This window comes from Salvelinus namaycush, chromosome 16, assembly GCF_016432855.1.
Source record: "Salvelinus namaycush isolate Seneca chromosome 16, SaNama_1.0, whole genome shotgun sequence".
Taxonomy (NCBI): Eukaryota; Metazoa; Chordata; class Actinopteri; order Salmoniformes; family Salmonidae; genus Salvelinus; species Salvelinus namaycush.
In genome coordinates this window covers 6889371-6904563 of record NC_052322.1, presented here as the reverse complement: position 1 = coordinate 6904563, position 15193 = coordinate 6889371, and the positions used below count along the sequence as shown (strand labels likewise).

The window sequence follows — 15193 nt, the reverse complement described above, 5'->3', positions numbered from 1 at the left end:
GTGGGAATTTACCAGTTGTGAAGTCTTAAATACCAGTCAGATGCGTTCATGTGATTTGAACTCGTTGGGAAATGCTGATTGGCTAATGGCCAACAAGCTGTGTCAACCATAAACTAAAAGTACAGCTATCATGCTTGTAAACAAATTATAGAGTTCAAAAACCATATTAATAGATTGCTTTTTATAAATAATGTTTTGTTGCATTTAACTGTCGAAAATGCCGTTATCGAGGCCATCGAGGGGACGCGGATAATTTCAATGACCAAGACTTCGCCAGATAATTACAAAACCCCTGCGTGAAATCACCCATCCCTCTGTAGATTCAAGCCCTTGATGGACGCCACATCGGCTCCGGCCAGGTGGAATATCAGACCAAGCCCATTCCACTGCAGTTTAGGGTGAACCACTCTGAGACTCTTAGTTTTCTGTTGATTACTGCTCCCGAGAACCCCCTTATCCTAGGGTACCCCTGGCTAGTGCTACATAACCCACTATTCTCCTGGTCCACGGGACACCTACTAGACTGGGGTAAGAACTGTCAGACTAGATGCCTAAGACCCCCAGCAAGAGCCTCGCTGCGTTCCCCGGCATCCATTGAAGACCAAGACTTTTCCCCTCTCCCTCCCGAGGAATTCGACCTCCGGGAGGCCTTCAGTAAGAGGTAATCCACCACCATCCCTCCTCATCCATATGACTGCGCTATAAAACTCCTACCCGGCTCTACCCCTCCCCGGGGCCGTCTGTACTCCCTCTCGACCCCTGAAGCAACAGTCATGGACAATTACATCCGGGAGTCGCTGGAGGCAGGTTTCATTCGATCGTCTACATCCCCAGCTGCTGCAGGCTTCTTCTTCATGGGAAAGGAGAATGGAGTTCTGCGTTCCTGCATCGATTACAGAGGGCTGAACAGGATTATGATTAAGAATCGTTACCCCCTTCCCCTGATGTCCACCACATTGGAGTTGGCCTATGGGGCCCAATTCTTCACCAAACTGGACCTCCGCAACGCTTACAAGCTGGTGAGAATCAGGGAGGGAGATGGATGAATGGAAGACTGCCTTTAACACTCCTAGTGGCCACTATGAGTATTTAGTCATGCCATTCGGATTATCGAACTCACAGGCAGTCTTTCAAGCATTGGTCAATGATACGCTTAGGGATATGTTGAATCGGTTCGTCTTTGTTTACCTCGGCGACATCCTGATCTTCTCCAAGATCCATTTGGAACACATCCTGCACGTCCACCAAGTCCTCCTGCAGAATCAACTATACATCAAGATAGAGAAGTGTGAGTTCCATGTATCCAAAGTTTCTTTCCTGGGCCACATTATGTCTACCGCAGACATCCAAATGGACCCTGTAAAGGTGAGGCGGTCACAGACTGGCCCCGTCCAGCCTCACTCAAACAAGTTCAGCTATTCCTCGGGTTTGGCAATTTTTACAGGTGTTTTATACGCAACTTTGGTGCGGTGGCAGTGCCTCTCACGGTCCCAACCAGCTTCTTTTGACACTGTGTTAACAACCCTCCAGGCGAGCTTCAATGCCATACAACTCTCCTTCCGTGGCCTCCAACTGCTCTTAAATACAAGTAAAACCAAATGCATGCTCTTCAACCGATCGCTGCCTGCTCCTGCCCGCCTGTCCAACATCACTACTTTGGACGGCTCTGACTTAGAATATGTGGACAACTACAAATACCTAGGTGTCTGGTTAGACTGTAAACTCTCCTTCCAGACCCACATCAAACATCTCCAATCCAAAGTCAAATCTAGAATTGGCTTCCTATTCCGCAACAAAGCATCCTTTACTCATGCTGCCAAACATACCCTTGTAAAACTGACCATCCTACCAATCCTCGACTTCGGTGATGTCATTTACAAAATAGCCTCCAAAACCCTACTCAATAAATTGGATGCAGTCTATCACAGTGCCATCCGTTTTGTCACCAAAGCCCCATATACTACCCACCACTGCGACCTGTACACTCTCGTTGGCTGGCCCTCGCTTCATACTCGTCGCCAAACCCATTGGTTCCAGGTCATCTACAAGACCCTGCTAGGTAAAGTCCCCCCTTATCTCAGCTCGCTGGTCACCATAGCAGCACCTACCCGTAGCACGCGCTCCAGCAGGTATATCTCTCTAGTCACCCCCAAAACCAATTCTTCCTTTGGACGCCTCTCCTTCCAGTTCTCTGCTGCCAATGACTGGAACGAACTACAAAAATCTCTGAAACTGGAAACACCTATCTCCCTCACTAGCTTTAAGCACCAGCTGTCAGAGCAGCTCATAGATTACTGCACCTGTACATAACCCATCTACAATTTAGCCCAAACAACTACCTCTTTACCTACTGTATTTATTTATTAATTTATTTTGCTCCTTTGCACCCCATTATTTCTGTCTCTACTTTGCACTTTCTTCCAATGCAAACCAACCATTCCAGTGTTTTTTTTAGTTTTTATTTTACTTGCTGTGTTGTACTCACTTCGCCTCCATGGCCTTTTTATATTTTTATTTATTTATACATATATCTGTTTGCCTTCACCTCCCTTATCTCACCTCACTTGCTCACATTGTATATAGACTTATTTTTTTATTTTTTTCACTGTATTATTGACTATATGTTTGTTTTTACTCCATGTGTAACTATGTGTTGTTGTATGTGTCGAACTGCTTTGCTTTATCTTGGCCAGGTCGCAATTGTAAATGAGAACGTGTTCTCAATTTGCCTACCTGGTTAAATAAAGGTTAAATAAATAAATAAAAATAAAGTCCCAGACACGTTTTTGCTGGACCCCCGAGGCTGACAGGGCGTTTGGGGAGCTCAAGGGACGTTTCACCTCCGGACCCATCCTCGTCCATCCTGATCCTACCCGTCCCTTCGTGGTAGAGGTGGACACCTCGGATGGCGGAGCACGGGCGGTCCTTTCACAGCGGAACGAGGAGGACAAGAAACTATGCCTTTCTCTCCAAGCGGTTCTCGCCAGCGGAACACAACTATGATGTAGGCAACCGAGAGCTCTTGGCAGTTAAGTGGGCTCTTGAGGGGTGGAGACACTGGTTGGAGGGGGCACCTCATCCTTTCGTGATCTGGACGGACCATAAGAACTTGGTTTCCATTCAAGAAGCCAAGAGGTTGAATTGCAGTAATCAAGATTTGAATGTGCGCATAAGATCTAGTTGTTTTACCAGAATAGCCTGAAAACAATCTGGCTATAAATTCAGCTGTTTTACTCAAAAGGCATAGGCCTACAACGTAGTGTTTATCTGTTAAATATTTGTTTAATTTATTCCTTCAGGTTGACAGTGCAGACTGAACCAAAGTCCCTGTACTGGACAGTTCGGTACAAATACATGTACTGTTACACCCCTACTGGCTGCCTGCCGCGGAACTCGTGCTCCGTTAATAGTCAGTCCATTAAAGAGGGACCTGTTGCTCACTGGCTGCCACTGTGGAGAACGGGAATGCTTTCTGTCATTACATCTCTTAATGGAATTACAGCATAGAGTTGAGGTGAAGGGTGGTGCTGTCGAAAGGATATACCCACCACAGCACACATGCAATTGACCATTACTTGTGTTACCGTAGTGGGTTTGGGAACTTTGCCTGTAAATGTAATTGTGGAGGTAAAATGGAAATGTAGAGGACTTCATGGTTTGATGGTTATTCAGATTCTCTTTCTGTGATTTTCTCCTGCCCCCCCCCCCCCCCCCCCCCCACCTCACTGTACTTGTGCCTGTGACATTAAAACTTGAAACATTCATCTTGAGCACCCACTTCTCCAACAAGGTGACCTCTGATGTCACCTACTGCCTCTATAATGGCATTTATGACAGTTAAATGCAGTCTGGGTGGGGGGCCGTGATGACAGGTGTCACAGCTCTCCCTATGTGATTACTTTACCCCAGGTGATATTCAGTAGGACACAACGTTCAAAAACGTTTTAAATGGAAAAAGAATATGACCGTAGCACCACCCTGTTTCACTCTGTTTAATAACGTTTTTTCCTATTGGACAGGACCCAGCTAAATCAGTCCGTCTTCCAGCCAGGCTTTGCTATAGCGCTCTGTTGGTCCCTCTGATGCACACTTTGAAAACTCAGCTCTATTTTTTTAGCCCTTCAGCAGTTGGATTTGGCTGTCACATAATATACTCACATCTACATTTATGAATGACTGATCAATCTATGCTTTGTTATGTCTGATGGATCGTGCTGACAATCCAATTCGCAGAGGGAAATTGGAGTGTCGGGCTGGATAGCTGGGCTTTTTTCAGCAGATGAAGGAATTGAGCAGTAAGCTAAAGGGAATTTTGAATGCTTTTTTCATTAAAGCTAAGTCTATGTGGTCTTTGAATTCCTTTTTTACCCTTTTCCATTTCTAATATGATATTGGAAAACAGTTGGTGTTCAGTCCGCCGTTGTTCTGTGTGTGTGCGTGCTGGTCATACTGGCATGTGTGTGCACGGCCATGCTAAGTCCCATGGAATGACAGATCTGTACAGGACAGCAGTATCCAGCTCAAAGGGCCAACCTGACACACCCAATTATTGAAAACATGGACAAGGGGTTATCCTTTACTGACATCATGTCACAATCACTAGGGACACAAGCTCATTCACTCTATTTGGGGACATTTGCCACTGTAGTCCCTCTCTTTCAATTTGCCCCCCACCATCATAAAGTCAGAAGGACCTTTTGGTAAACCGAAAGGAACAATAGTTCATGCCAGGTCCTGAGAGGACCGATTAATCTTTGAGCAGACGTGAACACACACAAACACACACACACAGACACACACACCCAGTGTGAGGAACAATCAGTGTTAATTAGCGTCAACAAAGACGAATGCTAATTCATTGTTTTCCGGACAGATTATACAGAGCGCACAAGAGTGGCCATCATTACATTACGTCTAGACTGATGACATTCAATCGATCTAATCAAGAACCCCTGATTGTGAAATACTTCTTTCACTCTCTCTCGCTCTCTCCTCTCTCTTCCTCTTTCTCTATCTAGATGTCTATCATCTCTCTCTCTTCGCTCTCTCATACTCTCCTTGCTCTCTGGTTTTTATTACTGTTAAAATGCACTAAAGTGTGACTTTAAAGGTTGATATACAGTAGCTCAATCGAGCTTGGTTCTAACTCTTGGTCCCACCCTCTCTCTCTCTCTCTCTCCCTTCTCTCTGTCTCCTCAGTGCGTATCGTAAGGAGTAGACAGTGGTGTGAGATGGCACCCTGCTTGGAGGGAGAGATGTGCGGCCTCCTCTTCAACCGCTCTGGTTGGACCTGTACCAAAGGCAGTGGCCACATCAAGACAGTCACGGTAAGACGTAGCCTTACAGAGTCATGTATGGAGTACATATTGAAACATGCAACTGCCATTAGCATTGTAACAGGAATGGAGAAAGGGGAATTTACATGGATTTTGAATAATGTGGATCTGTAACTGTGCTGTTATCATTGGGTTGTAAATAACGTTGATACACAATTATGATACAATAAGTGAGAGACATAGAGAAAGGGAGTGTGTGAATGTGCATGCATAAATAAATAAATCATATTTCTCCTATTCCCAAGTCCAACTTTGCCTACATTTGGTGTATCATTTTACTGCAAGAAATGCCAAAATCATGCCGGAGATATTATATATAGCCCTATTCGCACGGGACTAGTTGGTTGTGTAGCCTATTTATTGCCCCAGAATGTCTGTTATTCCAGAGGACGATTTGGATGGGATGCATTTTTTCTGCCCCCTGTAATAAAATAAAAAATCAATTGACAGTTACGTTTTCTAGATGTGAAGATATTTCAACTAGTCCAGACGATAACAGGCTACACTAATAACATGAGCTTGTTTCCCAAATGTTTTAACCGTGGTCTTTGGTATAATGTGGCCATAATATTTGAATTGAGGATGTCATCATAATCGTTTGGATATTTTAGCGAACCACAGTCGAAGACGTCCCAAATACATCCAAGATGGCGTAGCAGTCAGACGTCTTTGTCCTTCGTGTTGTCGTGTCCCATGTATATATCTTTTTAATATTTTTCTAAACCTCATTGCCTGCATCCGTAATGGGTCTGAGGTCAAACAACCAACCCTCATCACTATCAAACGCTCCCTAAAACACTTCAGCGAGCAGGCCTTTCCAATCGACCTGGCCCAGGTATCCTGGAAGGATATTGACCTCTTCCCATCAGTAGAGGATACCTGGTTATTCTTTAAAAGTGTCTTCATGACCTTAAATAAGCATGCCCCATTCCAAAAATGTTGAACCAGGAACAGATATAGCCCTTGGTTCTCTACAGACTTGACTGCCCTTGACCAGCACAAAAACATCCTGTGGTGTTCTGCATTAGCATTGAATAGCCCCCGTGATATGCAACTTCTCAGGGAAGTGAGGAACCAATATACACAGGCAGTTAGGAACGCTAAAGCTAGATTTTTCAAGCAGAAATTTGCATCCTGTAGCACAAACTCAAAAAAGTTCTGGGACACTGTAAAGTGCATGGAGAATAACCTCTACCGCTTCTCTCTCACGGATCCGGGATCCCCCCCATCAAAAAAGCTGACCAGCATAGCCTAGCCTAACGCGACAGGGATATCATATAACATAATTTTCATGAAATCACAAGTCCAATACAGCAAATGAAAGATAAACATCTTGTGAATCCAGCCATCATTTCCGATTTTTAAAATGTTTTACAACGAAAACACAATATGTATTTCTATTAGCTAACCACAATAGCAAAAGACTCAACCGCATATTTTCAAAAAAAAATTACCGCATAGGTAGCTATCACAAAACCGATCAAATAGAGATATAATTAGTCACTAACCAAGAAACAACTTCATCAGATGACAGTCTTATAACATGTTATACAATAAATCTATGTTTTGTTCGAAAATGTGCATATTTGAGGTATAAATCATAGTTTTACATTGCAGCTACCATCAAAAATATCACCAAAGCAGCCAGAATAATTACAGAGAGCAACGTGAAATACCTAAATACTCATCATAAAACATTTATGAAAAATACATGGTGTACAGCAAATGAAAGACAAACATCTTGTGAATCCAGCCAATATTTCCGATTTTTTAAAGTGTTTTACAGCGAAAACATAATATAGCATTATATTAGCTTACCACAATAGCCAAACACACAACAGCATTTATCAGCAACAAAAGGTAGCGATCGCAAAAAAACAGCAAAAGATATAAAATTAATCACTAACCTTGACCAACTTCATCAGATGACAGTCTTATAACATCATGTTACACAATACATATATGTTTTGTTCGAAAATGTGCATATTTAGAGGTACAAATCTTGGTTTTACATTGTGAATACGTAGCCAAAATGCACAACATTGTCCGGAGATATTTTGGACAGTCACCTAATATAATCAAAGAACTCATCATAAACTTACAAAAAAATACATGTTGTACAGCAAATGAAAGATACACTGGTTCTTAATGCAACCGCTGTGTTAGATTTTTTTAAATAACTTTAGTACGACATACAGCTTGCGTTATTGCGAGACAGCGCCCGCTATAAGGGCGGAGAATAGGACTAAACATTTCACACAAAAATACGAAATAACATCATAAATTGTTCTTACTTTTTGCTGAGCTTCCATCAGAATCTTGTACAAGGAGTCCTTTGTCCAGAATAAATCGTTGTTTGGTTTTAGAATGTCCTTCTCTCCTGTCGAATTAGCAACCTTAGCTAGCCAAGTGGCGCGAAGATGTCCATCTTCACCTAACGCAGAGAACGGAAAACTCCAAAACTCCTGATAAACGTTGAATAATCTGATAAAACTATATTGAAAAAACATACTTTACGATGATATTATCACATGTATCAAATAAAATCAAAGCCGGAGATATTAGCCGTCTATACCGAACGCTTTACAGAAGCCAATGCTGATGTCCTTCCCACGCCTTGGTAGACAAAGGAAATTGTGGTCACGTCATTCCAAGAGCTCTTGTTCGACCTCAGATCAAGCTTGACACCCCATTCCACCTCCCACTGCCTGTTGACATCTAGTGGAAGGTGTATGAAGTGCATGTATATCCATAGATTTCAAGCAATTGAATAGGAAGGCCCTGGAACAGAGCCTCGATTTCAGATTTTTCACTTCCTGTCAGGAAGTTTGCTGCAAAATGAGTTCTGTTTTACTCACAGATATAATTCAAACGGTTTTAGAAACTTGAGAGTGTTTTCTATCCAATAGTAATAATAATATGCATATTGTACGATCTAGAATAGAGTACGAGGCAGTTTAATTTGGGCACAATTTTTTACAAAGTGGAAACAGCGCCCCCATATTGACAAGAAGATAAGAGCACCTCCCCCCAGCTGCCCACTGCACTGAGGCTAGGAAACAATCTTACCACCGATAAATCCACTATAATTGAGAATTTCAATAAGCATTTTTCTACAGCTGGCCATGCTTTCCACTTAGCTACCCCTACTCCGAACAACAACCCTGCACCCCCCACAGCAACTCACCCAAGCCTCCCCCATTTCTCCTTCACCCAAATCCAGATAGCTGATGTTCTTAAAGAACTTCAAAGTCTGGACCCCTACAAATCAGCCGGGTTAGACAATCTGGACCCCCTCTTTCTAAAATTATCTGCCGAAATTGTTGCAATCGCTATTACTAGCCTGTTCAACCTCTCTTTCGTATCGTCTGAGATTCCCAAAGATTGGAAAGCTGCCGCTGTCAGCTTACAGACAGTAGGCAATTAAGGTCATATGGAATCATGTAGTAAACAAAAAAAGTGTTGACAGCAGTTGACTTCATCTTCATCTTGGTCCGCAAAACCAGCCCTAGTTTGACAAGCCTATGCATTGAAAAGCATTGCGTTTGAATTTCAGCCATCGATCAATTAATCTGACCAACTAAAATACCGAAGTGTTGATAACGGCATCTTGTAAAATGTGTTATAATGTCGGTGACTACGCAAACCAACATGCCTAAGTTCTTAATGCCCAAAGTTATTTTGATATCCCCTGCTCAAAATTGGAGGAGACAGACTTCGAACGAGCCCAGTGCTCAAAGGAAGGAAAAAGCCCCTGGATTTCCCTTTGGTTTTTCATACAGGATGTAATTGATTGTAATGTATTGATCCCCCCCCCCCCAGTTGTATAAGGAGTAACTAATTATTTCATTATATATAAAAAGTATGCTTGAATGAGCACAGAGAGCAGAGGAATATTGTGTGTTAAGGAGGAAAGAAGGATAGGTTTGGAAAGTATGAATCAGTATGGATAGACGGAAACAGATGTAGAATGAAAGATTACTTAAAACGAAAGAATGAAAGCTGACTGCTGAAATCATTTCAATATGATTCCCCTATTTGTTCCCTCTTCTCTTTGACGTTCCAATGGCCTTTATGTTTTAGCTCCATTTTAAGAGCTAGTGAATTTCATGACTTTATCCACAGTATCTGACATGTCCCTGGGCACAGCCCCTTGTAGGTATAAATAAAGTGGCTTCCACTCTTTTTTTTTACTCCTCTGGTGCTGCCACACTCTATTAATTCATCTATGTTTTCCTTTTATTTTCTCCTCGGTGTATGTTACCCCTCTCTTGTTCTTGTCAGAGCCCCTGTCTGAACACAGTCCTTTCCCCTGTCACTTAGCGCACTTTTAGCCCGCTTCCCATTTCAACTTCCGTCATTGCCTACTTTTTGAACTGACATTTTTGTTTTACTCAGCTCTGTTTTCTTTTCCACAGACTGTTGTCTGGTGTAAAAAAAGACCTGTGTTCTGTTGAGGTGTAACGTTCAGAATGGAGCAGATATAAATTAAATGTAGAATGGCTCTGGTTGCTCTCGATTCCATGTGATGCAAAATAGGGTATCTTCTATACACCTCATTTCTATCGGCAATGGTCTGGATTGTGCTCCCTACTAAATATGAAATGATGCACATCAATTAGTTACAATTAGTAGTTACATATTGTGGCAAACGGCAGGGAGAGGTGAGGGAGGAAGATATTTCGCTGCCCGCTGGCTCCACCCCCAAGTCTTATATGGACGTCCTGCCATAACGAGGCAAGCCGGTGGGTCGTTAAGCCATTGAGTGCTTGGGGATAAAAGAGGAAGCGGGCTGCACAAAGAGGGAGAGGACCGAGAGGGAAATGCATATTATGGAGAGTGTGAGAAGCGGGAGAAATATCTGTACGATTACCCATTGTGAACTGGTTGCTGGATTCCCCCTTTTTATTATATATATACATGTATATATATATATATATATAATCAAGTTGATGGCACTGTCATATAGCCTCAGCCCCTACATAAAGCTGAGTGACTCACTCATTCATTGCTTTGGATCCCATAAAATAAGTTCCAACATTCTTTCTGATAGTCTTTAATAAAGAAATGTTTTGGTTATCCTGACCTGGACACCATGTAGAGTATTATAATAGCCCATTATGACTATTAGCAGGACAATATACCTTTACCAACACCTCTCTGTATTTTAATACTTAGTGCATTGCAATTGATCAGCATTAAAAACATTGTGAATGGGGCCTCCCGAGTGGCACAGCGGTCTAAGACACTGCATCACAGTGCAAACTGCATTGCTACAGATGCTGGTTCGATACCTGTGCTGGCCACCACCAGGAGGTGGCTTTTGGTTTCTCCAGAAATAAATAATTCTAAATAACAAACTGGCTTTATTTACAAATTAGTGAGAATGTCTCACCCCATGTTCAAGAATGGCCTTTTTCTTGCTCACTCTCGGTTAAATGAAAACAAAATCATCTCCAAAATATTGTTACTTTTAAAACAAAGCGATCATTATTATTATTATTATTGGTAATTACGAATTATATAAAAGCCCCTTCGACATTTTCAGATATTCTAACGATCCTAACGAAGAATTCCCCTTAGATATTCATTTAGAATCCTCCAATCCTCTAAATGTAATTATTGGCGGAGAGTCCTGTCATTGAAAAACATATTTTTAGATAAACTGTAGGCCTACCGTAGGCGGAATGGGTCTCACTAGTGTTAAGTAATGTGCTGTTAAAAGTGTAATGTGATGTTAAAAGTGGTGTTTATGTCACGTTCCTGACCTTGTTTTCCTTTTGTATAGTTGTGTTTAGTGGGTCAGGACGTGAGCTGGGTGGGCAGTCTGTGTTGTTTGTTCTATGTTAAGTGTCAGGTTTAATTGACCTTGTATGGCTCTCAATCAGAGGCAGGTGTTTTACGTTTTCCTCTGATTGAGAACCATATATAGGGAGGTTGTTTCACATTGTTTGTTGTGGGTGGTTGTATCGCGTGTCTGTGTTAGCACCACACGGGACTGTTTGCGGTTTGTCACGTTTGTTGGTTTTTGTATGTTAAGTGTTCAGCCTGTTTTCATTAAAATATCATGGACACTAACCACTCTGCATATTGGTCTGATCCTTCTCGCCTCTCCTCCTCGTCCGAGGAGGAGGATTACGACGATCGTTACAGAACCACCCACCAATCTAGGACCAAGCGGAGTGGAGAAGGGAGGCGACAGCAGTGGGAAAAAACCCAGGACTCCTGGACTTGGGAGGAGATCCTGGACGGCAAAGGACCCTGGGCTCAGCCAGGGGAATATCGCCGTCCCAAGGCGGAGCTGGAGGCAGCGAAGGCAGAGAGGCGCTGGTATGAGGAGGCAGCGCGGCGACGCGGTTGGGAGCCCGAGAGTCAGACCCAAAAATTTCTTGGGGGGGGGTACACGAGGAGTGTGGCAAAGCCGGGTAGGATACCTGAGCCAACTCCCCGTGCTTACCGTGGAGTGAGAGGGCGTCGTACTGGTCAGACACCGTGTTATGTGGTGAAGCGCACGGTGTCCCCAGTACGCGTGCTTAGTCCAGTGCGGGCTATTCCACCTCGCCGCACTGGTAGGGCTAGGTTGGGCATCGAGCCGGATGTCATGAAGCCGGCCCAACGCATCTGGCCTCCAGTGCGTCTCCTCGGGCCGGCATACATGGCACCAGCCTTACGAATGGTGTCCCCGGTTCGCCAGCATAGCCCAGTGCGGGCTATTCCACCTCGCCGCACTGGCAGGGCCACGGGGACCATTCAACCTGGTAAGGTTGGGCAGGCTCGGTGCTCAAGAGCGCGTGTCCTCCTTCACGGTCCGGTATACCCGGTGCCACCTCCACGTATCAGTCCACCGGTGGCAGCCCCCCGCACCAGGCTGTCTCTCCGGGTTCTCTCTCCAGCTGCTCCCACCTGTCCAGCGCTGTCAGAGCCTTCCTCCTCTCCAGCGCAGCCAGTGTCTGAGCTGTCTGCCTGCCCAGCGCTGTATGAACTGTCTGCCTGCACAGCACCGTCAGAGCTGTTCGTCTGTCCCGAGCCGTCAGAGCTGCCCGTCTGTTATGAGCCAGAGCCGTCCAGCCAGGACCTGCCAGAGCCGTCCAGCCAGGACCTGCCAGAGCCGTCCAGCCAGGACCAGCCAGAGCCGTCCAGCCAGGACCAGCCAGAGCCGTCCAGCCAGGACCAGCCAGAGCCGTCCAGCCAGGACCAGCCAGAGCCGTCCAGCCAGGACCAGCCAGAGCCGTCCAGCCAGGACCAGCCAGAGCCGTCCAGCCAGGACCAGCCAGAGCCGTCCAGCCAGGACCAGCCAGAGCCGTCCAGCCAGGATCCGCCAGAGCCGTCCAGCCAGGATCCGCCAGAGCCGTCCAGCCAGGATCCGCCAGAGCCAGCCAGCCAGGATCCGCCAGAGCCAGCCAGTCCGGAGCGGTCCCTCAGTCCGGAGCGGTCCCTCAGCCCGGAGCTGCCGTCCCTCAGCCCGGAGCTGCCGTCCCTCAGCCCGGAGCTGCCGTCCCTCAGCCCGGAGCTGCCGTCCCTCAGCCCGGTGCTGCCCCTTATCCCGGTGATGCCCCTTAATTTAGGTGGGTTTAGTTGGAGGATGGTCATTGGGAGGGGGATACGGAAGCGGGGAGTGACTATGGTGGTGTGGGGACAGCGTCCGGAGCCGGAGCCGCCACCGTGGACAGATGCCCACCCAAACCCTCCCCTTGAGGTTGAGTTTTGCGGCCGGAGTCCGCATCTTGGGGGGGGGGGGGGTAATGTCACGTTCCTGACCTTGTTTTCCTTTTGTATAGTTGTGTTTAGTGGGTCAGGACGTGAGCTGGGTGGGCAGTCTGTGTTGTTTGTTCTATGTTAAGTGTCAGGTTTAATTGACCTTGTATGGCTCTCAATCAGAGGCAGGTGTTTTACGTTTTCCTCTGATTGAGAACCATATATAGGGAGGTTGTTTCACATTGTTTGTTGTGGGTGGTTGTATCGCGTGTCTGTGTTAGCACCACACGGGACTGTTTGCGGTTTGTCACGTTTGTTGGTTTTTGTATGTTAAGTGTTCAGTCTGTTTTCATTAAAATATCATGGACACTAACCACTCTGCATATTGGTCTGATCCTTCTCGCCTCTCCTCCTCGTCCGAGGAGGAGGATTACGACGATCGTTATAGTTTATTTATTTAAAAAGCATATTGAAGTTAGAACCAATAACCTACAACTATTTTAGCACCGTTTCACGCTGCTCTGAGACAAGCATGGGGACTGGTCTTGATAAATCAATGAGATTTTTATTTTCACTGAATCTCCGTTTGGGTATTGGTTACACTGCAATTAGAGTGTGGAAATGTTATGCCATTAGATATTAATTTGAATCTTCCAATCCTCTTATGCTGTAGCCTACTCCCGACCGTAACGTTGTACAGTGCCATATTTTCCATTCCATCCTAATGGAAACCTTTCTTGGATATAAACACCATAATATTAATCAAATTAATTAAGCTACATTTCTTAAAATCAATCCATATACTAAACTCAGCAAAAAATAAATGTCCCTTTTTCAGGACCCTGTCTGTCAAAGATAATTCATAAAGATCCAAATAACTTAACAGATCTTCATTGTAAAGGGTTTAAACACTGTTTCCCATTGCTTGTTCAATTAACCACAAACAATTAGTGAACATGCACCTGTGGAACGGTCGTTAAGACACTAACAGCTTACAGACGGTAGGCAATTAAGGTCACAGTTATGAAAACTTAGGACACTAAAGAGGCCTTTCTACTGACTCTGAAAAACACCAAAAGAAAGATGCCCAGGGTCCCTGTTCATCTGCGTGAACATGCCTTAGGCATGTTGCAAGGAGGCATGGGTCACTGCAGGTGGGGCCAGGGCAAAAAAATTGCAATATCCGAACTCTGAGACACCTAAGATAACGCCACAGGGAGACAGGACGGACAGCTGATCTTCCTCGCAGTGGCAGACCACGTGTAACAACACCTGCAGAGGATCGGTACATCTGAACATCACACCTGCGAGACAGGTACAGGATGGCAACAACTGCCCAAGTTACACCATGAATGCACAATCCCTCCATCAGTGCTCAGACTGTCCGCGAGAGGCTGGACTGAAGGCTTGTAGGCCTGTTGTAAGGCAGGTCCTCACCAGACATCACTGGCAACAACGTCGCCTATGGGCACAAACCCACCGTCGCTGGACCAGACAGGACTGGCAAAAAGTGCTCTTCACTGACGAGTCGCGGTTTTGTCTCATCAGGGGTGATGGTCAAATTTGCGTTAATCGTCGAAGGAATGAGAGATACACCGAGGTTACGTCTGGGAACTTGCAGGTGCCTTGGTGGAAGAGTGGGGTAACATCTCACAGCAAGAACTGGAAAATCTTTTGCAGTCCATGAGGAGGAGATGCACTGCAGTACTTAATGCAGCTGGTGACCACACCAGATACAAACTGTTACTTTTGACCCCCCCTGTTTGTTCAGGGACACATTATTCCATTTCTGTTAGTTACATTTTATGTCTCAGTTGTTGAATCTTGTTATGTTCATACAAATATTAACACGTTACGATTGTTGAAAATAAACGCAGTTGACAGTGAGAGGACGTTTCTTTTTTTGCTGAGTTTATGTTCTTACAAAAAAGAAAACTCTTGTAATGCCAATATGGAAGACTATCAAATGCTCCTCAAAGAGCTCTCATGGTCAAATTAGCACTAACTTGCATTAATTAATGTTAAAAATTTGCTGACAATTAAATAAAGTTCCATAGAATGCTGCTGCAGCCCGCAAGGTGTGCTGCAGTATGACGCAACTTTTAAAGGAGGAACCACTGTACAAGCGTAAATATGTTGCATTTCTAAATCCGAACGAGCGG

General features: G+C 44.7%; 1 protein-coding gene across 1 annotated transcript in view; it reads left to right on the top strand.

Moving 5' to 3' along the window:
* The window catches only part of LOC120060865 (chemokine-like protein TAFA-5), an 11297-nt gene extending 1638 nt beyond the window's left edge, over window positions 1-9659 (top strand). The window contains exons 4-5 of the mRNA XM_039010275.1: window positions 5200-5327; window positions 9621-9659. Of these exons, the coding sequence (XP_038866203.1) occupies window positions 5200-5327; window positions 9621-9659 (167 nt within the window). The remainder of the gene's footprint in view (window positions 1-5199; window positions 5328-9620) is intronic.
* Window positions 9660-15193: the final 5534 nt, after the last annotated feature.